Below are 26,377 nucleotides of genomic sequence, written 5' to 3'. Positions count from 1 at the left end.
AGAGTATATAACACCCCTGCGCGGGGATTCTGCAGTAATGCTTCTCTCCAACGCCTGAAAAAAAGCTACTGTATCCGGGGAAGTGAGACCAGAACAGTTGAAATAAAGCCGAAGTCTCAACAGGTATAAATGCCCTGTTTAAGGAAACTTACCTGTCTGGGTGAAACCTCCGGGAACAACTCTTTCATTTCATTTCCCCCTCCCTTTTTCTTGGGGGGCGGAGTTGTGGGAAGAGTGGCCAAAAGAGTAATAGTTATTGGGAAAATATCTAGATCCTCCAAATAAAATATATGAAGAAAAACTATAGGCCCATGCAAACCTGTTTCTGTTTCGCCTTTTACAATTCCTTATTTAGAGCGAAGGATACACACCACATACACAATTTACTGGTGTCTGGGGAAATGTTAAAATACATTTCAGGGCCTGGCTAAATAGAAATGCACTCTAAAAACACAGACACAGTATTTTGTTTTATCTGTTGCAAAAAAAAATGTATTTGATTACTTGAGTAAAATTACAGTATCTCTGTTGTTAGTAAGTATTAAATGTTAAACAAATTGGACCCCCCTTCTTTTCAACTTTCCAAGAAAGTGCATGTAACAGTCCAATTTTTTCTTCCATACCTAATACAAAATAAACAAACACTATACCTGCTCTCTTGATCAAGAAGAAGCATTTGCTCTTGTAAGGAACATATGTACATTTTAATGAAAGTGATATTTCTTACTGTATATACAAGAGCATCTGCATTTTCTCCACTGAAGGTTGTTCAAGATGCTATACTTAGCAGCATTGTGAAATTCCAGCACACATTTTTCTATTGTGAATATACCTACAAGGCAAAATGTTACGTCTCAGTTTCAACTACCAAAACAACACTTGTATTTCCTCTAAAGAAGTCTGCGTGCTTATTACTGTACAGAAACCTATTAACATTGAGGACGACTCAAGTAAAAAGCACAATACAAAGAGCAGTTCAAAACGGAAATGGTTAAATCTACAAAAAAAAAAAAAAAAGCGGGTTGAATTTTAGGAAAAAAATCCAAAACAAACAAACAAACAAACAAACAAAAAAACCTTTCAAGAAACCACACTGTTCAGTCTGTACTTTTAGTCCTTTCCTTAATTCTGCTTCAAAAGATTAGACAATGTGTTTGCTGATAAAATTTTCCAGCAGGATCAAAGTGTACATTTATATACAGACTTTATTAGAGATCTAATGCATCACGGAGGCATTGCATCAACACCAGATTCATATTAAACTGGATATAGAAAATAAGTTAATGCCAGATTAAGACCGCCTAGCAGGGCAACTTGCAATTGCCATAAATGTTACAGCAAGTTTACAGCACTCTAGTCAATTAGTATTTAGTCCAAAATACAGAAGACCAAAGTTAACGCTTGCATTCTGTTTTGCAAAGCAAGGTTATATCACTAATAAATAAGCTTTCTTAGAACTCTAGAAGTGAACAAGGTACAAAAGAATGTCTTCATAATGTTGTAGTTCAGAGATCTGGGGGAACCAGAAGGTAGAGGGGACCAGGCAAGGAGTAGGAGGCAACTGTGGGTCTCGTTCTAAACAGCAATGTTCTTTCTCCAGCCAGAGTCTCTTTAACTTGTGACAATCTCTTTGCTGTCCTCCACGAAGCGGGTGAAACGGAAGTTGGTTCCGTTCTCACTGCTTGCCATTTTCTCCAGGCCGGCCAGAGGAGCGCTGGGCTCCGAGTTCTGGAGCTTCTCCAGATTTCCCGTCAGCCCACTAATAGGTGAGCTGCTGCCACTGCCCAGGCTTCCAGGAATTGGAGGGATGCCACCATTCTGAATGACGGAGATCTCATTGGCCTTCATCGCCAGCCCGTTGGAGAGCGCCGCTGCATACTGATTCCAGAAACTGGAAGGATCCCCGCTTCCTGACCTTGCCGCCAAATCCTTCTGGAACATTTCTGGGAACTTGATGGGATTGCCTCCTAGGAATGTCATGGGGCCGTCCACTGAGAGCCGCCGGCCCCGCCGTGCGGGCGTGCTGTTCCACATGTGAGTGCCCATGTGTACCTGAGAGGAGAGAGAGGGAGAGAGAAAAAAATAAAAGGGAAAGAGAGAGAGGAAGGGAGAAGCTTAATAGTTGAATCTGTCTCAACTCTCAACTCACATCCCAACAACACTCGGCAAAGCAAGTGGCCTAAATGTCTGTTCTTATTATGTGCCAGACAGTGGAAAGGGTAATGGGAACGTCCACTCCCGTCGACTTGTAATAATGTGTTCGCGTTCTGCAGCCCTGGGCCACCTCTCCTCTTCCTGGGCCAAGATGCCTTACTTACTCTTTTTTATTACCTGTATTTAGCTTATAATGGCCTCAAGTGAGCCAGTCAGTCACAGATAGCTCCTTTCAGGGTCAGAATTGTTATGTCCACTCTCATTGCAATGGTAAATATTGTATCTGACACCCTTTACCCTATAAATGTCCTTTTCAGATGGGAAGAAAGTACCCCTCGCTGATTGCCCATTGGAGGGCCCGTGCATGGAGGGAAATGCCAGAAAGTAATTATTCATCTCACATTACTGGCAGCAATCTCTAGAGAAATACTCTGTCAACAGAAAAATGTACACAGTAAGAGAGCTCAACTGTTGCTCTAGAACTTAAGCATATTTGCTTTATTTCCAACACATATCAGTAGGAAGTGTTGTATAATCAATTATCATTAATACCCATTAGCAGATGAGTGACGTTGTGTTTTTTCGAAAAACAGCCCATACTGGACTGCACAGTTATGAAAAAGAGATGCATACGCTGAGGAGAACTGTAATTATTAAGTGATATGGGCAGCATCAGGCCACGTGAGGCTTCAATCAATACCCCATGGCAACGCCGGGCTATCTCCCCTGGTGGATGAGGCAATTCATTTGGCGCACTTAGCGAGACAACAGAGATAGGCCGCTGTTTCGCTCAGGTACCAAATTACTCAATGCACTCTGACATTCAGCCAGCTGTAGGCTGCCCTGGTCCCGGCCCACATTCTGCAGTCTGCCATGTACAGCAGGTTCCCTGGTGAGAACTCTCTCTCTGGATATCTAGGTGGCTGACCCTGGGAGCATGCATTACACACCCCGAAGGGCAACGCGCGCGAGAGAGAGGGCTGATGGGTAGCTAGCTGGGTGAGGCACAGGTAGCTGGAGTGAGGTACCTTAAGATTGCCTTTTGTTGTGAAAGCTCTTCCACAAATAGTGCAAGCAAAGGGTTTCTCTCCAGTGTGAGTTCTCTCGTGGATCTGCAGGGCACTCGACGAGGAGAAGGTTTTGCCACACGTGTTGCAGTAGTGCTGTTTGGGAGTTCTCCTGGGCAGAGCTGGCAGCAGAACTGGGGATGTGGCAGAGGACGACAGAGGCCCAGAAGGGACGTGACTGGCGGGGGGGTCCTTACTGTCCTGAGGAGGGACATGCACAAAGCCATTGACCTCGGTTTTGATGAGAGATGACAAGGAGTTGGCGGGAATCACCGCCGAGTTCTGATTGGGGCCAAGGTTGGAACTGGGCTCAAAGAGCTGTGATGGTAGATCGCGCATCTGATGTGTCAACATGTGCTGCTTCAAATTACCCTTTGTGGAAAAGCCACGATTGCAAACTGTGCAAATAAATGGTCTCTCTTTGGTATGACTTCTATAGTGAATGTCCAAGGCACTCTGACAAGCAAAGGTTTTGCCACAAATGTCGCAAGCAGTGTTTTTAAATTTACCCCGGTCTCTGAAAGGGAAGAGGATCCCCAGAGAATCTTCTTTGATGATTTTCTCTGTGTGACTGGATGTCAGATCCAAAGCCCCGCCATTCACAGGGGTGGGAGACAAACCGTTGGTGAATTCACCTGGTACTGCTGCTCTCTGTGGCTTCTCTTCCACGCCGGGTGACTTGTGGAATTCCTGGGTACTGTTGGATGGGGACAGAGCCTGCATGGAAGAGGTAGACTCTGAGATGGCCGGGCTGCCAGCACTTTGGCTCTCCATGTCACCACCCACCGAGGATGAGTCGTTGGTCAGGACGTCCCCCTCGACGGACCCGTTCTCCACCGACTTCAGGCTGGCCTGCAGCTGCTCGGCCAGGCCGGCGTTGATCATCTTCATCTGATTTTCCAAAGCAGCGATGCTTGACATCTCCAGGGGCAAAGGTGAAGAAGATAAGCTGTCCTGGGATGCGTCTGCGGACTTGGGCGTGTCGGGGATGCTGCCCTCGGGACAGTCCTCCATGTTTTCATCGGAGAAATTGTCTAGGTCATCAAAATTTTTCTCATCAAAGGAGCCTGTGTCAGACTCCATGGACTCGGGGTAGCTGTCAGGGACAGGGGTGTTGGGGATCTGGCCTCCCATATGCATCCGAATGTGCTGTTGCAGGACGACGGCGTTTGTGAACTTCTTCTGGCAGATGGGGCAGGAGTGCTGGACCCTCAGCGGGGGCATAGCACGGTGGACACTGTAGTGGGTTTTTAGATTCCCTTTCGTGGTGAAAGCCCGGCCACAGATTTTACACTTAAAGGGCCTCTCCCCGGTATGTGTCCGGTAGTGCATCTTCAAGGCGCTCTGACAACTGAGGACCCGGTGGCAGATGATACACTCATTGGGGTCAGTGGCCTTCTTGTCAATGTTTTCTACCAGTTGCTGAAGCTTGGACGTCTCTGACGCCTGGGCTGAGTCCAAGAGTCCCCCAAAAGGAAACTTCGCCTTGAACTGCTCGGACATAAGCGGCAACAAAGGGTTGGTGAAAGTGGTGGCACCGCCTGGGGCACAGTCCAGTGCCGGGGAGCTCAGAGCACTGTTGCTCGCTGCCTGGACCGAGCTGGCGGCCATGCTGCTCTCTTCGCTTTTGCCACCAGAGGGTGGCACAGTGGACCCTTCAACTTCTTCCGGAAGCCCACCGAGGTTTCTTGTGGCGGGCTCGGGGACCCCAGAGTCACTTTTGACAGAGCCCGGGGGGCTGGCAGCAGAATGGCTGATGGGGATGGGGGCTGGCTCTTCGGTCTTGATGAAGGGTGTGAGGCTCGGGAGGGTAGGGGGCAAGGGCAGGCCGACTGAAGTGGTGAGAGTGGGCAGGACCGGTTTGGTGTCCAGCCAGCTGGTGACTGGCTTTTCTGGAGGAATGGACATGCCGTAAGGGATGCCAGTACTGGTGGGGATATTGTCTAGATGCTCAGGCACGGGGTAGGGGTTCATCTGGATGTGAGGGTATTTCTCTTTGTGGCGCTGGAAGTGGACTTTGAGGTTCCCCTTGGTGGAGAAGCGGTTCCCACAGATGTTGCACTTGAAAGGCCGCTCCCCGGTGTGGGAACGCAGGTGGATCTGCAAGGCACTGTCGCTCCCAAAGACCTTCGCGCAGAACCTGCACTTGTGTTTGAAGAACGCCTCGTCCGAAGTACTCTTCGCTTCGAAGGCAGTGACATTTGGTGGCTTGCTTTTTCTTTGCTGGGCCAAGGCAGACAGGGAGTTCAGATCCTCTGCAGTCGTTCCGATGTTGGGCAAAGGGCTGGGGAACACCGAGCTAGCAGGGGCCGGCTGAGGTAGAAGTGGATTAGACGCAGGACTTAGTAAGCTGCTTATTGCGAAAGCTGGTGAGGACGCTGCCGAGACCGCTGGGTTGCTGGCATGGGAGGCACCAGCGCTTGAAGCCACTTTTTCCGAGGACGGGGTGGTAACTGCCGCCGCCAAAATGTTCACGTTGGGAGAAGAGCCGCTGTTAGATGGAATGATGGTGTTGCCAGAACTGCTCTGAGGTAGCTGGACTGGGGGTAACTGCTTCACGCCGCTGATGCTGGCAGATTGGCTGGCGAGGCTCTGTGCTAATCCAGCTGCTGCCGCCAGCTGCTGAGATAAATGGGAACTCAGTGTGGACAAGGGGTTGGCAGATGTTCGTAAAGTACCTTGAGAAGGACTAGAAGATGTTGGCAAGTCTGCATTCTGAGAAGCCAACAGCAATATTTGGTGACGAATCTGTTCGATCAGTTGCAGCTGGTGAATCTGCTGCTGCTGCAGAGCTAGGAGCTGCTCCATGAGGGCCGGCACGGCCAGCTTGCCTCCGGAGGCCCCAGTGCACCTCGCCTCCTGGGAGAACTGGGCCACGGCCACCTTGGTGCTCTGGAGGTTCTCGATGATGACGTTGCTGTTGATCACGGAGAAGTTGCCCAGTGTTGTCAGGTCCCCGAGTTGAGGTAGAGACGTTGTGATCGCTGAGGTACCTGTGGACGAGCTGCTGGTACAGCTGGGGGTGGCACTGCCGCTGCTGCCACTCAGAGGGCCACTGCCGCCTTTGTTAGCTGCCGGGGCCTCCACCTCCATGGACTCGTCCCTGTCAAGTCCGTGGTGTTCTGAAAGGTCGCTGCAGTCTACTTGATCTGCTTTGTTAACCGTGTCATTCATTTGTTCATCGGGGTTACCGGGAGGGGAGCTGGGGGAGGTTTTGGGTGGGGAGACCGGACTTTCATTGACGATTAAAACTAATTGATTTTTAGTACAGTTCTTCTTGTGGAGCAGAAGATCTGATAATTCAAAGAACTCGGCACAGCACCGGCCACAGACATGGGCGTCCTTGTTCTTAGTGATGCGATTTGGTTGTCCCTTCTCTGTGTCTCCTGCAAACATCAAAAGGTGCAGGGTTAGGCAGGAGGCCAGGACACACACACACACACACACACACACACACACACACACACAGTCACCTATGACTTCAAAAAAAAAAAAAGTGGTTGGTCAGTTGTTTTCCACCTGCAAAACTCAAAACTACTGACCTTGAAAACCAGTCAATATTACCTGAGAACATTCATAATTACATTTTAAGGATGTTGAAGGAATTCCTATCCGTCTGGTATCTAAGAGAGCCATGGCCTTCAGATAATCCATCAAAATACAAAATACTATGAACTGAAGACATTGGTGCATAATGAAATTCCATAGCTAAGTATTGATTTCCAATATTTTATACACCTTATTGTCTACTCATCCAGAGAAGGTCCAGCAGCCATTCTGAGGACTTATTAGGCTCCTGAGCTTCTGTCAACCTTATTCATTTTCAACCGATTCAAAGATATCTGTGACAGTTTGTTCTGTCACTAAACTAATTTGTAGTCATTCAGGTTCCAATCAATTGTTGACAAGGGGGAAAAAAAGGCATATCACCAAGCTGAAGACTGACGACTTGAAAATCACCTCCAGCCCCTACCTAGAACCCGAGCTAAGACGGAGCTAAGTCTGATCTGTGACAAACACACTTTAGTCACATCTCAGAAACAAACCCTCTAGACTGTTTTATTTCTCAAGACTCAGTTGAATACAAAAGAGAAAGCAACACGCGCACTCACACGCTCACACACACACACACACACACACACACACACACACACACGAAGAGAAACGCAGTGATCATAATCCGTTACAAGGCCTGCCTGGCACCTATATATCACCCCGTGGCATGTTTATTTTTAAAATTAAAGAATGCAACCCTGGCTACCACTCACTAATCAAGGAATATATGCCACTAGGCTCTACATGGCAACATTACGCCTCTAAATATTTCATCAAAAGTGCTCTTTATATCTATAAAACTGGCACAAGATTTACATTTCTGATTAAACTTCAACTTAAAGAAGGACTTGCAGTCAAAGGGAAGTGAAGAAACAAATCTTAGTTTAGAGTTTGGAAATGCTTTGCTATTCTCCTTGTCTGAAGGCCTTTAAAAGCAGTTTGCTCTTAACTGTTATCAATTGTTTCACAGATTGTCCTGAACCGTTCATTATAAAAATCCCTTTATTTCATGTTTGTTTCCACTGGTTGCTCAGATTTCTTCTCACTAAGATCCATTTGTAAATTAAACATAAAAATCTCCAACTCCAAGCTAACATCCTATTCAAAGACAGGATGGCGTCCCATTGTTTGCCCAGCATGGGGAACACCAACTTCTGTTGTACAAATGGTGTGTGGTCATCTCTGAAGGCTGTGAAAAAAAAAAAAAAAAAAAAAAAAAACTGTTTAATTCAAGGATTACCTCCCTGCATGCTTTTCTGCAGAACTGAGTCAGATAATAGTTAGTTTCCATGACTTCCAAATTGAATCTCCCAGAAAACTTGCAGGGAGGGAAAAAAAAAAAAACCAAAAAAAAAATAAAAATAAAAAAATCCACTAGTTGTAAGTATGAATAAATGCAAAATCAAAATGCTGTTTTTTTGGGTAAATTTAAAGTCAACTAAAAAGAGTTAGTCGTTTGCCTTTTTGTAGTGAACATCAAAAAAAGAAAGAAAAAAACCCACCCTCCAAAAAAAAAACTCCCCTTTGAGTTGTTTTGCTTTCCAGAAAATATAATTAATACCTAAATACTAACTTCTAAAAATTCCTCAACTCTATTTGCTTTGAGTGATGCTGAAGTTGATTAGAAGCCCTGGTCATGTATGCCAAACGTATGCACACTTTATTCTCTGGGAGTGTTATTTGAGTAGTTAAGTTATACTTAACAAGCTAGCTTTCCTAATACCCATCTTTTAATCTCCGTGAGGGTATGGTGCAAAATTAACAATACCACACAAATCTTAGTGGTAGCAGAAAATAGGAATAATGATTCTGTTTTAATTTAATGTTTAATCACCCTAATTGGTACGGGATTCCTATGTACATTCGAGGTGCTGTTTTAAGCACTTTCTGTCTTTTTCCATGCCTTAAAATAATATAAACAAAATATTAGACGAAATTCGCTAAAGTTATGTTGCTTAACTTGGGACAAAAATAATGTGACAAAAATTCCGTTTAAAGCTTCTTATTTTGACAACCAATTTTAAATGATGCATCCATTTCAGATGCTTATTTTAAACTAGGAAATGCAATTCCTAATATATTCAACAGAAATGTTATTTCTTTCTCTTTGCACATTTCCATATGTAATGGTTATGTTTCCATCTACTTTTACAGCCAATTATGAAGGAACAAAAGCTATTCTGTTTGTTCACACATTTTCAACAAAATGCATTAAAACTATTATGTCAGCATGTTCTATTAAGCTCTGCATTCAGTGGAAAATACTTTTCAACCAGCTCACATTTATCAAAACATAAAGCCACTTTAAAACACAGTTTTGCTTGGTCAGCTGGGCTTAGACAAATAATGACAGATTCAGAACTAAATAACTAGCAAGGGAACTCAGAAAACTGACTTCATCAATTGTACACATTACAATGTAGTTGCTTCAAATATTTAGCACATCTGTGCTCACGATTAAAGAGCATTTTAATTCTTTGTAACTTGCAAACATCTGATATTCTCATAATATGAGAGAAAATAAAAAGAAGGTTACTTTACAGGATTTAGCCAATTATTACTTTCCTGTGCTTGAATTCTGCATTTGTGCTGCTTCAAGACTCACTTGAGAATTTTTAAGTTTTTCAACCTGAACATTTTTATATTTAGGATTGTGCTAACTGGACGGAAAATATAGATGCTTAAGAATAAATGCCTGCTTGCTTCTAAGAAAGAGACTGTACTGTGTTAAAAAGCTGCCCATATTTTAGCTTAGATTTTCACAACATTTTAATAAGCTGACATTTGATCTCACTGTAGAGTCAACTAATTTAATTTCCTGATGTTTATGAACACCAAAAAGTAAATAAATAAATAAACCCTGGTATCTATTTTGATTTATTTCAAAAGCAGGTGTCGCTTCACTGTAATAGCTCTTAACTTTAAATCTATCTGCATTCTGAACAGAATTCCAATGAAATAGCTTTAAAAAAAAAAAGTAAAATATGAGCACTAGTTTGAATCTTTAACTACTAAAGGGAATATTTTAAGTTGTAATAAGACACACATACACACACAAACTAACATGTTCTAATTCATTTTCCCGACTGCTACTTTGTATCGTTCTGAATAATCTGTTACACAGGATTGCAACTGGTGACCCCATTATAGTAAATACAGTTGCCTTGTTCCCTGTACTATGGTAAAAATAACATTCCAGTTCCTTTACTATGGATTTTTGCATACAAATGAATTTTGTAATCCTGGTCAGACAGGAAGATTTAAGAAGCAGTGGTTTTTCTAAGTATGTACACACAAAAAAATACTTGGAATGTTCTGGGGTTTTTTGGGGGGAGAGGGAGGAGTGATCTTATAATTCCATCCAATTTATACTAAAGTCCCAAATGTCTTAGTTCTTGTTTTACTATTTAGGTATTTGATGCCCAATTCAAATTTGTCAATTTTTCATCATCTGAACCAAACACTGAAGAATAGGAGGCAGAAAATTGAAGTGTTTCAGGATATGTCTACTGAGAAAACAAAAATAAAACTATGCCCCCACACAGAAAGGTTTAACCAGCCAGGAAAAAAAAAAAAAAGCAAAACAAAACAACAACACTCTTCTACCACATTTAGTTTTCGTTTTTGGAGCTTCTCAGAGAAAGAGTCTTCACTTTACTTCCCCTTACCTTAAGATCACATTCACAATTTTAACAGAACCTCTTGTGATTGTGATTTTGGAGACTACAATTTTAACAGGCTGTTCCTTTTCGCAAGCCAATTTAGAAAGGCTATCACAAACATTTTTGATTGATTGGGTCTTTTACCTTTTATCTTTATCTTTTTTTTTTTTTTTTGCACAGACCTGAGAAAAGCCTGAACTTGAATGCCAGCTTAAAAGTCCAAAGAAATTTTAAACACTACAACATATGCTGTGCATATTTTCTGTAATGTCTTAAGTTTCCTCTGTGTGATATGCAACCAAATGACAAATTTACTGGCACCTTTCAAGTTTCTCAGTGTTCTGACCCGGATCAGTGTATTCTCGAGTGGAAGAATCCAAGTGAAATCTTTGAAAAAATAACAACACGGACAAGACACTCCTTTTAAAATAGTGATACAAGCCCACCTAATGTACACAAGAACTGAAAGGGGGAAAATGTCTTCCCCTTGGATGAATCAAACTGAACACTAGATGGGGTTCCAGTTGCAAGGGTTTGTTCAAAAACTTCTTTGTGGCTTTCCTATTCCAGTGACGCGTAAAAGAGAGACTCCTTAAGACGAGATCTAAACTTTGACTACATAAACATTGGCAAAGGCACAAGAAACTAAATCCCTGTTGTTTGAGGGTAAAACTGAGCTATGGGAACTACCTGTCAATCTTCCCCTTTGGGGGTCTGGCATCTGAGGGTGACAGGGGAATAAGGTTAGGAAAAGAAGCCAAGCTGATAAGGTGAAACTAAAATAAACTACTAACTTCCTGCTAAGTGACTAGCAGGACTCAATTTGGGGGTCATTGGGAAGATACTGAAGGACATATTACGATCTGGACCTTGTCACCTTTGCATGGGAGGGGGCTAGCAAAGGTTAAAACAGCCCGACACATCTAGGTTTTCTAAAGCCTGGCACACAAACTTTTTTCTTTTGCGGGGGAGGGGTGGTGGTTCTTAGGATAATTTACCACCTCCTTCGCAATACTGCTAAATTACTTCAGTTTGGGTAATCTAAGAATATTTTGGAAGACATGGCTAGCTGCACCAGGATATGTCTTAGAAAAACCGAATTTAAGACTGCAGGAGGAATTTGATTCTGGTTATGACATAGAGCTTGGCTTTTAGCAATTTCAAAAAAACTTGGGGAACTTACTAGTCTACCAATTTCTTCCCCAATTTCCCAGTAAGATTTCCACATTAAAAAATGTTGGTTTTTGCCTTCAAAAGGACTGTTGGTTAAAAAAAAAAAAAATTGCTTGCTACCTGCAAACATAGAAAGAAATGAAGTCCCCCAAGAAAAACCTATAAATTGTCACTTGTGCCTATAAGCTGTAGGACAAACTTGATGTAAAATAAACCACAAAGCATTCAGTATCACAAATTTACTTTCATACATACTCTTCCCAGCCTAACTACACTTTGCTTGTTTGTGTGTTTGTTTTTAACATTTTAGGAAATATGTGCAACCAGAAGCAAATCCCCCCAAAACAGTTTGCATCTTTTGATTCAGAATCTCCCATTATGCTACAAACTTAAAGTAGTCCTGATTAAACATAAATTCTTTCCAACTGTCTTATCTTGCAGGTGTCGGTTTTTCAAAAAAAGCAATTCATTATAGTTCTCTCTAACCTTTTAGGCCCAGAAATCAATGCGTTGCCATTAAGCTGCTCGCAATGAGTAAATTACTTTGGTAAATAATAGAATTTCATTATTAATATAAATAAGAATTTTTATGACAGTCAGTGTTTCATCTGCAGTTCATGATGTTTTTATCTTAATTCCAATATTATCATTTCCTCGGAAAACAACTGAGCACCAAAATACTTTCTTAATAAATGAATGGAGTCTGAATGGGCCATCCATGTAGTTACAGGAATCTTAAAAACACAACCCAAGGAAGAAAAACCACACACACACACACACACACACACACACACACACATACACACAACTGAAATCCAAATTTCTAGTAAAGAACCCACATACAAAATCATGAGACTCTAACATTCTGTTTCCTCAGAATTATTTTTCTCAGTAAATACTTTTTTCAACAGCAGTCATCTTTCTACAAGTAATTCAAGACTTGTTGAATATCTTTTAAGAGACAAGTCATATTTGCCATCATCTTGGTCTCATAGGAAACAGAAAAATCCCCAGATTTATTGTTTAGAGTGTTTCTGGTATTATACAGTCACTAGAGTGGAATTACAACATGAACATTGTAAGATCGACAAAATAATCCTGTTTTCTTGAACTTGTTCCGATGAAGTTCTCAGTGTGGCTGTTGAGCACAGCTCGGGTTTTCTTTGTACGCACACACTCAAACACACACATGCAGGGCACACAGCACAGTGGCCCTGGCTGCTCACAGCCTGAGGAGTCGCCTTTTCAGGGCTACTGTAACTGGGCTCCACAGACTTCTAGGTTCCACTCTAGGCACACGGTAGAAAACGTGAAGTGCTAGCCTATGACAAGAGCATCAACTACATTTAATTTGGTATGCCCCATACTTAATTTGCCACATTTTAAGACCATTTCAAGGCATAAGAAAAAGTAACCACATTGAGTAAAGGTTTGTCTTCTAAGAAATTAAAACCTTTTATTTAAATGGAAAAAAAATTAAACCCCCAAAACAAAAATTCCCAAACCCAACAACTCCTTGAAGTAAGTGTTATGTGTGGGGAGAACCTGGATGGCTAAATCCACTGCAGAAAAGGTGGTGACTTTTTAAAGGTAACTTTGAGATTTGTCACGAACTCCCACTTCCATTTATCTCACAACTATTCCCAAATAAAAAGAACTGGAGTGTGTACGGCCCTGCTGTAAGTCAGACCTTGAGGAGGATTAGTTGTGTACTAATATTATTACAACATACTAAATCCTGTAACCCTATTACAAAATCTACCCTCTAGGCAGCTTCTCCCAAACTTATTGTTCGACCATGTAAAAACAGTCATAACCTAAAATCATTACTACCAAAGAAAAGGGGTGGGGGTGGGAGGGTGGGCAGAGGTGAGAGAGGGGCTGGGAGGGGAGTGTTTCCTACCGTGCCCTGCACAGTTTACTGCTTCTTAGGACAATGAACCAGCTTTGGGGGATAAAAAAGAAAGGAAGAAGGAAGAAAGTAAAATAAAGAGAAAAAAAGAAAGGAAACTTGATTCAGTTACTTAATTAACTTACCTCAAAGCTCAAATAAACTAAAAAAAAAGTCCTAATAAATAATAATGGTAAGAGGCAGTGAACTCCTTTTATGCTATCGCTTTATGAGAAGCCTTAACTATTAAAAATTCAGGATTCAGAAGGCCATAGGAGAAAGGAAAAGATCAGGCAAGCATCATTTCTCCGCGAAGCCCGACTTTTTTTTTTTTTTTTTTGAAAATGTATGGAACCAGTGCAAATTTATTAAAAAAACAAACTAAAAAACTCTTTCTTTGGTATTTCCTATATTCATTGTTAACTTTAATAGTTTTACTCTGCGGAAGGTCTCACTAAAAACTTTAGGAAAGATGAGTGAGGGGGCGAGGACATAAGAAACCAGCTGAGAAAACCCGGAAAAATATTCGCAGCTGCTGCAGAGGCCCGGGGTCATTTAACCTCGATTTACCTCGTGTACCCAGCTTCGCCTGGGGTGGAAAGCGGGGTTCCGGGGCTCTTTTCAGCGGATTGAGAAATCTCAGAGACAGTGGGTAAGGCTTGAAGCTTGAGAAAGTATAGGGGTGGGGGGGACAAATGCTGTAAACAATTTTCTCTATCTGTCTCAGTGCTCCCCAGTTTCTTACAGGGACCCCCACGCCAGGGGTTCCCTTCCCGACTGCCAGTCGGGTGAAGGGAGCCGGAGTCCCCTGGCTTCTCTGCGCGGCTCCCTGCGCCCCAGCTCTACTGAGAAGCAGGCCTCTAGGGAAGGACGCGCGAGCGTGGGGCCCGGGCGGCCGCAGAGTTTAGTGGACAGAGGTGCCGATCTAAGGGCCGTTCCTGAGCCCTGTCAGGGTCCAGCTCCCTCCTCCACACCCCAAAATGTCGCCGGGGACTTAAGCATCCCGAGAGACACCAGCAGCCTGGGAGACGACGCCAAGGCTGCCCCTGGTCCTCCTGGGGCCCGGGAGCCGAGTCCGGGAGCCGCTCCATCGCCTCCGGCGCGGGGCCTGGGAGCTCAGAGGCCCCTAAACTGAGACACATTCAGGGAAAAGGAGGCATCCGAGGTGTCCTCCGCCCGTACCCCAGATTTCCTGCCCGGCCTCTCCCACTCTCGGCCTTAGCTCCCTCACACAAACTTTGTTCTGGACTTGTTCGTTCCCTCCGGGACCCCGCAGTTGTCGCTTCCAAAGGAGAAAGCGAGTGCCTCAGCTGCAGGGGGCTTCTCCTCTGGCTAGAGAGCCCTCGGGCCCTGGAAAACGACCAATGTGACTCTTGGAAAGACGGGGTACCACGGCCCTTGGCGGGTAGATTTCTTGGGGTGGGGGGATGCATGTGTTGGGAGAAAGATGCGGGGATAAACTTGGGCAGCCGGAACCCGACCCTTTCTCCCGTCCGCCTGCACTGTCTCCGGAGCGACCAGCAGCAAAGAACCCTCCCAACCCCGCCGCGACTCCAGCGTGTGGCGCGGGCGCTCCGACACCGGTTCCCATCTTCTTGCAGCTCTGAACCCCGAAAGGCACCCCATTCGGCGGCGCGGACCCAGGTGCAGTGTGTGTGTGTGTGTGTGCAGGGGTGGGGGGGAACGCAGAGAGCTCCCAGGCTCTGAGTTCAGCACCGAGCGCCGAGTCAACTTCCTTCCCGCCGGCAGCAGGGCCGGGCGCCGGAGGCCAGGCCGGGGGCCCGGAGCGCGGCGCGGGGAGCGCAGGACCCGGCGCGGGTCGGTGCGGACCGCTTCTGCCCGCCCCCGCTCCCCGCGGGACCCCCGGACCCCCGGACCGCGGCTCAGCCGGTCCTGGGCTCCACTCCCCGGAAGAGCCGGGACAGAGGAGCGAGGCCGGCGTGCCCTCTCTCCTCTCCGGGGAGGACCCAACAACTCCGGAAAGATCCTGCCGGGATAAGTGTTTGCTTTCCCTGGGGCAGAGGGAAGCCCAGCGAAAGCAAACTGAAAATTAAAAAGGAAAAAAAAATGCGCCGAGTCTCCAAGGAAAAGGGGGCCGCGGCGGCGGGGTGGTGGGCGCGGAAGCCCGTCGCGTGTCCGTGGGTCCGGGTGTGCGTGAGTGTGATTGAGTGCGTGTGTGTGCGTGTGTGTCCGCGGCGCGGGCCGGAGCACTCACCATCTCGCCGGGGGAGCGAGGCCACTTCGGGGTCGGATTGGAAATGTTGAGGCTTCGCTTGCTTCCTCCGCGACATGCTGGCTCAAACATCAGCTGGGGCAGAATAAAAAATTACTAAAAAAAAATCTTCTCAAAATTACGGAAATCGAGCGGCGGCGGCGGCAGCGGCTCCCCCCGCCCGCCGGCCCGCCCGCCCCCTCCCCGGCTCCCCGGCCTCGGGCGCAGCGCGCATGTGTCCTGCTATAATTATGATTATCAATAATGCATTGCGATTAATCATAGAGGGGCTCTTTGAAAGGCGATTGGCACCGGGCCAGCGCTATTCAAACCCGCTCGCCTTAATCAATTAGTTCGTGATTTGCTGCAGACCCCTGTCTCTCCGCGCGCTGGCCCAATAAGCCGGCCGCGGGGCTGGCTCTGCGCGCCGCGCCGCCCGACACTCGGTTAACCCTCTTCTCGGCCGCCGGGGACTCCGCGGCCCGGCCGCGGGGGGCCGGCCTCCTCGCCTCGCCTCCGCGCCCAGGGCACCCCGGCCCGCGCCCCCCTCCTTTCAGCGCCCCCCCCATCCCAAGCTGGGCCGACCCAAATTAGCATGCCCTCCCCGGAATGAAGCCTCCCGGGCGGGGGTGGGGGGGTGGGGCCGGACGGCAGGGGCTGGAGACCCGGGCAGCGGGCGCGCTGCGAACTTCCCAACTCCGGCGCTAGGCGCGCCGGCCCGCTGGGGGGAGGAAGTCCCGTGGCGGGATTGGGGGGGAGGAAGTCCCGTTTCGTGAGTGTTTCTTCGTTTCTTTAAGAGCTACCAGAAAGCAGCCCACCCCCACCCCCATAAAAAAAAAATAAGCGAGTGGGGAAGAGCCAGCCCCACGCCGGTCCGCCTCCCGCCCGCGGCCAGGCCTCCCGCCCGCTCGCCGCCTGGCTCGGCTCTCCATCGCCCCGAGTTCTCCTGCCCCTGGATCCCGGGCTCGCGGGGGCGCGGAGAAGAGGACCGAGGAAAGGTTTGGGAACGTGATGGGTTTGGGGCTGGGGGGGAGGGAGGGGCAGCTCTCCCGCCACCCCGATCCTCCTCAAAGGGCCCGGATCCGCCAGCCTTAGCTTGCTCCCTCGCTCCCTTTCTCTACCTCGGACATTCCCAGGACAATTAGGGCTGAAGTTTTCGGGAGAAGCAGCCCCGAGCCGTGGGATAAGGGGCGGCCCGGCTCCGCCCAGGTCCCCTCCTGGACCTCCCCCCCGGCTGCCCGGGTTGGTTACAGGGCGCGTCACTCCGCGGGGAGGCGGCGGCCGCGGTGGCGCCGCCGAGCCCGGGGCGGGCGGAGAGCGGGGACCGGCCTGGGATCCGAGTTCAGCTCCAGCCGGGGGGAGGGGAGGGGCCGCCGCTTACCCTGCACGCTGCAACCCGCCCCTGGCCGCGGGAGGCGCGGCCCAGCCGGGCTGGGCCCTGGGCGAGGCCAGTCCCCACGACCCCTAGGCTCCCTGTCCCGGGGGAGGGGGCCGCGCCCCGGCTCCTGGCGACAAGGTGGCCGAGCTGAGCCCGGAGTGAGTGTGTGTGTGGGGTCCCTGTCCGTTGCTGCCTGGCCCCGCGGAAGCTCGCCGCCTCCTCGGGCACTTGCCGAGCGCGGCACCCAAACTTTTTGCACGAGCTCCATCTCTCCAGGAGAGGAGGCAGCCTCCCTACCCGCGCCCCAGAGCCCCGAATCCGGAGCCCGGGTCCCTCACTCCCTCCGCTGGGCTCGGGCGCTTGCGAACCTGAGGCTCAGTCCTCGGCTCAGCCTAGCTCTTCCCCCTCGCGCCTCGGGGTCTCCTCGCTCCAGGTTTCCCGAAGTCCTGCGCCCGAAGGACAAACTAAACTTCGGCTGAGTGATGTGTGTGTGTGGGGGGGTGCAGATACACAATCCCTGCCCTATCTCGCGATCGGGAAAGGAGAGGGCTCATAAGGACGCCCCAATTCGAGGAGCGCCCTTGAATCTGGGTAGCGCCACAGTCGGTTCGCGCGAAGTGGGCACGGATCTGCCGAGTAGAGTTTCGGGTACTCCGGTCCCTTACCGCGCTCCCCCAAGTGATTTCTCTTAGCATCTTTGGTCTTTTTGAATTATATCTATATAATCTAAATCTTTTGTGTGTGGGTGAGTGTTTCTGTTTTCCTCCTGCCGACCATTTCCCCCCCTTGGTATAACTTCTTTCTCCTTGTTCGTCCTTTCTTCACCTTTTTCTCTTCTCCCTCTTATTTTCCCTCTCTTCTGCCCTCGCTGGGTGCCTCACACACACACACACACACGCACACACTCACACTCCGCCTCGCTCTCCCTTTCTCCCTAGGTCCTGTTGGTTACAGTAGATTTTGATAAAAAGACAAACGAAGCCATCAGTGCAGCTGATGTTGAAGAATGAAGATAATAATGTTTCCATAGGTGGTGCCTCACATGCCATTATTTCTCACTGAATATTTAAAGAGATCCCTCAGCAAAGATGGATCTGCGTGCTCCTGGGGTGCGGGCCGCTCGCTTCCCCAGCCCCCCAGGAAAGTGTACAGGAGCACGTGTGTTTCCCGCACCCACCCCTTCCACACACGATGGTCCTGGCGAACACACCAACCCGCACTCTCCCACGTCCACGGACGCATCCGTGTGCACTTGCACCCCCGTTTCTCTGGAGAAGCCCGCGTTTGGAGCCGCCCGCATCCCTCTCTACCAATGTTGGCCTTTTAAAAGTCCGGGCCTCCGGGCACCGTGTGCCGCCAGGAACCGAGCGGAGCTGGAGATTCCGCAAACCCTTCTGCCCCGGACGCGCCTCGTGCGCCGCGGGAAGCTCCCGGGAATAGCTTCACACGTGTAAGATACTTGCTCTATGTGTGAATAAGATTGGGGGGGAGGAGCTTTCCCTCCCCCCCAAAACACCAAAACAGACAACCAAACGAATGCACACGCAAAGGCAGCTTCGCGATGTTGAATTAAAAATGGGCGAGCAGAGACGAACTAATTGGGGGGGATCCAAACTTTAATAACTTTTTTCGTTCTTTTGCGTCCTCGACGGCGTGCAGGCGGGCGTCTCGCTCTGTGCGCCGCATCGCCCGCTAATTTCTTGTTTGTTTTCTTTCCCTCTGTGGCCGGGAGAGAGGGAAAAGGAGGTGGAGGAGGGGGGATGGGAGGAGGGGGGATGGGAGGAGGGGGGTGGTCGAAATGGCGGGGAGAGGAGAGTTAGTGTGCATTGTTGATGGCAATACGTCAATTACGGGCCATTGTCTCGGGCCCAAGTTCCTTGGTTCGCTGACGCGGGCGCGGCAAAGTCAGAACGCCGGTGAGGCTTCGCGTGCTGCGAGGCAAAGAAATAATTAAATTAATAAAAACAGACAGAGTAGGGGTTGATTTTTACTTTTGAGCGGGTCGAAAGAAGGAAGCGAGTGCGAGTGATGTGCCCCAGCTGGAGCCCATCCCCACGGCTTGCTCACCCAAGGGACCAGAGCGCTATTCAGGGGCTCACGCGGTGCCAGCCTTGGGTGGGGCAACTGCTGGGGAAATCGGGGTGACGGGGTTCGGACTCGCCATTTCCACCAGACAGCCTGACACTTTAGGGCTGATCCACGCTAGACAATGGGGGTGGCCCGAAGTGAGGCCGCGGCGGCGCCAGGGTCGTGACCTCATGGGCCGAGAAGAACCGTGGCCGGGGGAGGCGCTTGGAGAGTTGTGCAAACTCACATTTTGGGGGCTTGATGCCTTCATTTCTACCAACACGTCCCCTCGGGTTTCCCAAGACCTAGAGCATCTTTGGTGAGTTGTCAAGGCCGAAGGGCTGTGTCCCAAGCCCGCGGGCCACAGCTGAGTTCCCAGCAAAGGGGTTTCCGAGCCTCTCCGCTTGGTCCCGGATCCTGGATAGGGGAGAAGGTGTTGAGCCTTCCCTTTCGGAGGCCTGATTCTTTCACTCGCAAAAATATCTTATTCTGGCCCAGCCTGACCCGGGGGTCTGGGATGGAGCCTGGAATGAGGCCTGGCCTGGGCCCCGGACCCTCCTCTTTCCGCGGATGCTAGTTGGGCACCGGCGAACTGAAGGACGCCCCCACGCGCTCTGCGGATGCCCCAGCGCCCCTGCTTCCCCAGGCCCCGGCCCCAGGCCTCGCTGGCCCCTGGCCGAAGCTAGCAGGGCAGTAGAAAAGGTTTCGTTTTCTTAAGCCAAGCAGAGAGCGGGGAAGAGGCGGCCCCGGCGCCCCAGGGGCGGGGGTGGATGCACAGCGATGGTATCAACATTATTGATGGGGAAACGTTCAGGGCGGGAGCCCGGAGATCAGGTTCCCAGTCCCTCCCCTCCCCGGAGGTGGGAGGGAAGGAGTGGGTGGTGGTGGCGGCGGTGGTGTGTGTGTTAGGATGGGGACACCTGAATGCACCAGCATTAACCACTACGCGTTTATTTGTATTTTTTTTTCATCTGAAAGTTTTGGGAGGGGGAGAGGGAGGAAGGATTGAGGTGGTTAGTACCCTAGCCGTTAGTGTTCTCTCCTAGGGTTGGGGTGGGGTTAGAAAAAGACAGATTTGGAAATTTGTCCAAGGTTGGAAAGCCCTCCGTAGGCTCGGTTCCTTTCCAAACCCCGGGACTTTGCTTTCCCCGGAGTTTCAGAAACTCCTTCCTTAACCGAACTGCTGTCGCTCAAATGTTAACTTCTCCGCCACTGGAGAGGCTTCGAACCCGAGGCCTTGGGGAGGAGGCTTGGTGGGTACCCCGGCCCCCCGCACGGCGAAGGCTACGCTGTGTGCACTCTGCGCGCTGGCTCTGCAGCCGCCAACTCCCGGTGGCGCAAAGGCGCCCTTTCCGGGGGACTCCGCCGCCCACAGCCGAGGGCTATCTCCAGCCCGGCGCCGGGTGCCGCGCGGGGACCAGGGGTCCAGGCGCCGGCTCCGGCGGGAAATTCAGCCGTGGTGAGCGGAGGGAGGGCTTGGTAACCAGCCGCACGCATCCCAGCGGAGGGTCCCACACCGCCTGCCCGCGCGCGGCAAACTTTGTCTTCTTTCGTAGGACCGTCCCCACACAGACATTTAGAATCTGACTTCGCTGGCGACCGCAAGTGCTACGTAGTGCCCGCGATTTTCACTTTCCGTCCACCTTGAGTATCTTGCACTTAAATTCACTGCGCCCCGCATGCAACAGTGCCTCACGAAGGGGTGTCTGGGTATAAAATTCCTCCCAAAGGAAATGTCTCAATGTAGAGAAAGTGGAAAGGACGAATCGAATTTATAAAAAGAAAACCTTTGCTTCCTTCTGGTTAAAATCCCGGTGAGGTTTTCTGAGCGTGGAAAAAGAAAGAAAGAAAGAAAGAAATCATCACCATGCAATAGAGTGTAGCTAATTTCTGGAACCTAGTGCCAAGCAGGCTAGCCAGAAACCCCAGCGGGCTCACGGATCCCCATTTTCGAGCTCAAGAAGTAGGAGTCAGGGATCCAGTGAATAGTGATTCGTTCTTACATGGCATCTGTTGGGAAGAGGTGTGAGATCTGTAAGCTGTGTGCATGGGGGGGAGGGTGCCTGGGGGTCTGCCAGAAAACCCATTTTCATTCATAAAGGAGATCCCCTCAAATGACATCCCAATTGGACGTCTAGATGAACTAATTTAGCAAATTTTTTGCAAACTTTAAGAAAATTATACTCTGCCACTTTCTCTAGCAAAGGGTACCTTTTTAAACAACAGATCAAAAAAATCTCACAGATGTTCATCTTGGTTTTATAAAAAGCTTGTGTGCAGTGAGACCTTGCCTGGGGATGACTTCTCCTGGGACGATGTTCGTGGAGGAAAACACCTTTTGGTTTCTGTTCTGCAGAATTCAAATGGCCAAGTCTGGTTTCAGAACCATCTTGGGGGTCCAGGCTCTTGTCTGCCTGGCAGCCTGTGAGCAAACCCTGCCTGTCATTCACATTATTGGTAATTTACAAATCCCACATGTCTCAGCTGAGCTGTGACTTTCAAAGGGAATGTTTCTTTGGGTTTCTCTCTACCGACAAAGTGCTGCTCAGGGTGAGGGAAAGATGTGTTTTTCTGGGGCTGCAGTTTGAGTCAGAATTGTAGCTTTACCCTGTCCCCAAAACAAACTTTAATTCATCAATCCTGTGTCTTCAAACCTTCTCAGCTCCATATGTGTGATGAATAAGAAAGGGTGGGGGGCCAGGGGATAGCCCCCATCTCTTCTCCTTCTGTTTCCTGCTCCAGCTCAACAGTGTTCTTAATTATTACACTACAATTTTTTTCTCTCAATTTCTAACACCACTGCTCTCTTGAAATTAATATCCAGTTTAACATGGACTTTTAAAGGTAAGAACCTGACATGTCCCCGTTCCAAACCTGTGTCTCGCTGCTTCCTTCTGCCTTCTCAAAACAGAAGCAGTTATCTAAGTCATAATCCTGAAACCATCAACACCTACACACTGGTGTCAGGAACTAACCCCAACTTCTCCCTCTTCCCGTTTCCAATTCTCCTTCTGTCCTGGCCTCCACTCTTCCGTCCTGGGTCCCCCCACCCCCACCCAAGACTGACATATTTTGTAGTAAAATCTTGAGACGCCTCACTCAGAACTTTGCTCAGGCTGGAATGGATGTAACTTTTGCTTAATATGTGGCTCAGGCTTTGCTGTAGCCTTTGCACAGGGACTGAAAACAGATCCAGCAGATCTCTCCTCCAACCAAAACACAATGATTCCAGGAGAGCTGGGGTACAGCCCCCGTTTTCCAGGTTTGTTATTATTTTCTCTTTCTTTCCTGGACCCCACAGAACCTCCAGTTTGGGGGAATATCATTGCGAAAACCTGCCTCTTATCTCAATCTCTCTCTCTCTCTCTCTCTTTCTCTCTCTCTCTCTACTGATCTCAGATATTTGCCACAGACCAGCTTCATTCTGTATTTCCTACTTGGGCGTTGGAGTCGGGCTGTTGGGGTTCACATCCTGGCTCTGTCATTTAACAGTGTCCTGGGAACACAGCGCTGGCTGTGCACCCGTGTAGGGGGTAGCTTTAGTCAAATGAATATCACCACCCTCTGTTTCCTGCTTCATAAAGTATAGCTAATGGAGCGGGAGCATAGTGCTTGCTTGCCTCTTCCAGCGTGACTTCCATATGTCTCCAAGACTTTCTTCATGTGGTAAATAGAGATAATGAGTCCTTATTCCATAGAACTCTTGAGGGTTAAAAGAATTAATGTGTGTGAAGAAGTTAGAATAGTGGCTGGCATATGCTTAGCACAATATAAGTGTGAACCATTACTGTTATTACCTCAGAGAGTTGTTGTGAAGATCAAATGATGGTTAAAATGTCATTATCCATCCATCCATCCATCCATCCATCCATCCATCCATCCATCCATCCATCTATTTATTCACTCTACAGAGTAATGTGCTAGGCAGAGGCGATACAACTGCGAAAGAAACCCTTCCGTCCCTTTCCTTGTTGGCAGGCGATGAATCACAGATTATTTCCTGGGAGCATGTTATTGCCTGGCTCAGTATTGAGGGTGAATGGAACAGTATAGGAGGAGGGTAAAAGCAGTGCTTGAGTTCAGGGAATTGCTAACATTCCAACAGGAAGTTCCAACTAATAAAGAAAATTGAAACTAGACTAGGTTATGCATGAGTCCAAGTCCAATTGTGCATGTGGGTCATCTGGGCCCTGGACAAACCATTTTCAGGCTTCTGGAAGGTTTATGAACCCTGGTGGACATGTAAGTGGCCTGTTGCTTAGGTACAGCCTGTATTCACCTGGTTGTTTTATTTGGATCACATTTGTTTTGTTCTGTTTTATTGATTGTGTAGATGCATCTAAGTTATACAGAAAACAAAACAACAAAAAAGCAATAAAACAGGTGCTGTTTTTCTTGGGGCCCCTTGAAAGGTATAAACTACTTATAGTGTTTACTTAGGTCTTACTTTTCTGGCTTTTTTGATTTCCATTTTTGTCAGATTCTAAAAACTAATCATGGTCATTACAATGGAACATTCTATAGCCAAATTTAATGTTTGGGATGGAAAATCCTCCTATCATCTTGTCCTGCCTTCCCAGGTGTGTGTCTCTTCTGGATTTAGAGCCTCTAACGGCTGCTGCATGGACCAATTCATTATTACTACTATAACCATATTGTGACCAAATGTAATTTAACATTCATTGGCAGAACACAAAAAGGGCTCTTGCAAACACCCACCACCCCCGTGGTTTGAGATTAAAACACTTTTTATGGTCAGAATCTGGAAAAAGAATGAAAGTCTGAGCAAAAATACCTGTTAGCAGTGAAGCTGTGTGAAATGGGAGAGATGAGAGCACATGTGCACCGCTCTCGATGTCATAACAGCTTCCCTGGGAAGCATCGGACAGCAAACGTAGTTTAAGACATTCGCAGATGTCAGAGAGTGGAGGGTGAGGTTTCTTTTTTCCCTAGTGTTGAGGGAGTAGACTCGATTTAATCTGTCACTTGATGTCCTTCTCCTCAAAAATAGTGCCCAGGGGCCTCCAGGGGTTTTATTTAGAGGCTCTTAGGAGCTTGGCAGTATGTAAATTATGCACGAGTGTCCTTCATAGTTCCCGGGCATCACAATCTGGGGGATTTAAACATGATTTAGCCTTTCAGATGATTTGTAGGAGTGCTGGAGCCAGCAGGGCAGCGGGAGAGCCCAGGCTGGGTTTCTCACCGTTGCATTAAATAGGTTTCCATGTGTTGGCTGCTCAGTCCATTCTCCTCCTGGCTTCTGAGTGGATGTATGAGACGCCCCCAGGGTTGGTGAGTAGCTTCCCAAATGCCTTCACGCTATCAGGGAGTTCTGAGATTTTTTTCCAAACCAAAGTTTTCATAACTTTAAAAAATACAATTCATTCTGCAGTGACCCTTCACTTTCTCATTAATTCATTTACTTGCAAATTCATTAAATGACATTTATTGAGCACCTACTATATACCAGTCCATATTTTAGGCATGAAGGATATCATGGTGACAAGGCAGATAAGATTCTTGCTTTTCTCATAAAAGGGATCCACATAACAAAAACAAAAATTCAGTAAACTCAGGGAACAGTATATACTTTATGTGAAGTGATGGAGAGTGACTGGCATGGAAACACAGGGAGGAATATTAGGGGGACCAGGGAAGGCCTCTGAGGAGGTGAACTCTGAGATGTGAATGATGAGAGGTGTCAGCGATGCTAAGTTTTGGGGACATGAGCATTCCAGGCCCATGAAAGAGCACACGCAAACATCCTGAGAAGGGAACAGGCTTGAAGACATTTGCTTTGCGTTTCTCTCCCCTTTTCCTCTTTTCCTCCTCGTTGGTGTGCTTTCAGGAGGATTAGGGAAATTAATTTTCCTTTTTTAAAAATTGGTTTCCCCAGTTGAGTGGCGAAACAAATTGTGGACTATGTGTGTCCTGGAATACTACTCAGCCATAAAGAGGAATGGAGTATTGATTCTTGCAATGTTGTGATGAATCTCAAAAGTACTCTGCCAGCTGAAAGAAGCCAGAACCAAGAGTGCTTTCAGTTATCATTCCATGTGTATAAAATCCTAGGAAATGCAAGCTCTTCTAGAGTGACAGAAAGCCAAATAGTGATTTAATAGTTGCCTGGGGGTGGAGGAGAAGGGAAGGAGAGATTGTTAAGGGGCACAGGGAAACTTTTGGGCGTAATAGAAATGTGTGTTTTCTTGATTTTAATCATGGTTTCACGTAATTATATACATACTTCAAAACTGATCAAACTGTATACTTTACATGTATGTGATTCAGCATACTTCAATTGTATCCCAATAAAGTTGAAAAATCAGGTTTCTCATTTCAAAAATGTTGGAAATGGATGTTATAGATACAGAATTCAAAGAGAAAAATGGAAATTGCTACTGTCATATTTAAACAACTGAACCCTAAAAGTTCTCTGGGGTTTGGTCACGTTTGATCTGGGGACAAGTATTGGCTTGGGTGGAGACGGGACTACGGTTGGTAGGGGGCCATCTACATCGAGCCTGGAGAAAGCATGAGATTTCCCTGGTGTTTCTGAGTAGTAGTGACTCTTCACTTTCTACTCAGAAACAAAAGGTCCTTTGAAAGCCAGGTACTAATCTGTCTCAGAAGGAAAGGCCCTGTACGTTGTGGGACAGAAGGTCAAGACCCCAGTGACAGGCACATCCAGATGTAGTTCAGGGTCTGAGCCTGGACCAACACTCTTCAGAACCCCCAAACTGACTTATGGTTTACTGACTGGATGATTATTTCTCAATGCCATAGACCAGTTGTGATGAAAGACCATCTTTGGTGAAGGACCAGATTCCGCCCCCCGACCCCCACCCCAGTCTGCCATGGACCAATACTTTTGTAGAATACAAACAATATATATTACTAGAAAAAAATTTGGAATAGAAAACCCAGTCACACAAAATATAAGCCCCCAAATTGTATTACAGTCAGCAAACTTGACAGTTATTCTGACGAACTGCCCAACGAGCTTCTAACTGCTTAGTCTCGATTTCTCTAGCCATGGGAGTGCAGACGGATAAAAAGCAGTTCATGGATGAACCACAGTCTGAGTAGCCCTGGAGTCATGCAGAACCTTGCAGCCAGTGTGGTCACAGGGGGGAAGTGGGGTGTGAAATATTGGCTCTCCTTAGTTCTCAGGGCAGCTGGATTGACCCAGGGCAGCCAGAGCCCCCCAGGGCAGGTTGC

At 47.8% G+C, this 26,377-nt stretch overlaps 1 protein-coding gene and 1 long non-coding RNA gene across 3 annotated transcripts in view; one reads left to right on the top strand and one right to left on the bottom strand.

The window, feature by feature from the left end:
• Positions 1-1,187: 1,187 nt before the first annotated feature.
• Positions 1,188-16,889, bottom strand: SALL1 (spalt like transcription factor 1). Its single transcript, XM_019732353.3, has 4 exons — positions 16,836-16,889; positions 15,718-15,810; positions 3,183-6,607; positions 1,188-2,052 (listed from the first exon to the last, which is right to left on the bottom strand). The coding sequence occupies exons 2-4, from the start codon at positions 15,791-15,793 to the stop codon at positions 1,612-1,614; spliced, it is 3,942 nt and encodes a 1,313-aa protein (XP_019587912.2). The 5' UTR covers positions 15,794-15,810; positions 16,836-16,889; the 3' UTR covers positions 1,188-1,611.
• Positions 16,104-26,377, top strand: part of LOC109447715 (uncharacterized) — a 39,071-nt gene continuing 28,797 nt past the window's right edge. For both annotated transcript variants that reach the window (XR_016022108.1, XR_012490197.2), the window contains exon 1: positions 16,104-16,712. This is a non-coding gene — a long non-coding RNA (uncharacterized LOC109447715). The remainder of the gene's footprint in view (positions 16,713-26,377) is intronic.

This window comes from Rhinolophus sinicus, chromosome 8, assembly GCF_057876585.1.
Source record: "Rhinolophus sinicus isolate RSI-liver-muscle chromosome 8, RSI-T2T, whole genome shotgun sequence".
NCBI lineage: Eukaryota > Metazoa > Chordata > Mammalia > Chiroptera > Rhinolophidae > Rhinolophus > Rhinolophus sinicus.
Note: the sequence above shows the minus strand (reverse complement) of the source record. Positions and strands in the feature narration are given on the sequence as shown.

Bases quoted from the DNA above. Each gene is read 5' to 3' on its own strand.
- SALL1 (XM_019732353.3), bottom strand. From the start codon at position 15,793: ATGTCGCGGAGGAAGCAAGCGAAGCCTCAACATTTCCAATCCGACCCC. The intron at 6,608-15,717 runs GTGAGTGCTCCG...TGATGTTTGCAG, and splicing joins CTCGCTCCCCCGGCGAGATG to GAGACACAGAGAAGGGACAA. The intron at 2,053-3,182 runs GTACCTCACTCC...CTCTCCTCTCAG, and splicing joins CAACAAAAGGCAATCTTAAG to GTACACATGGGCACTCACAT.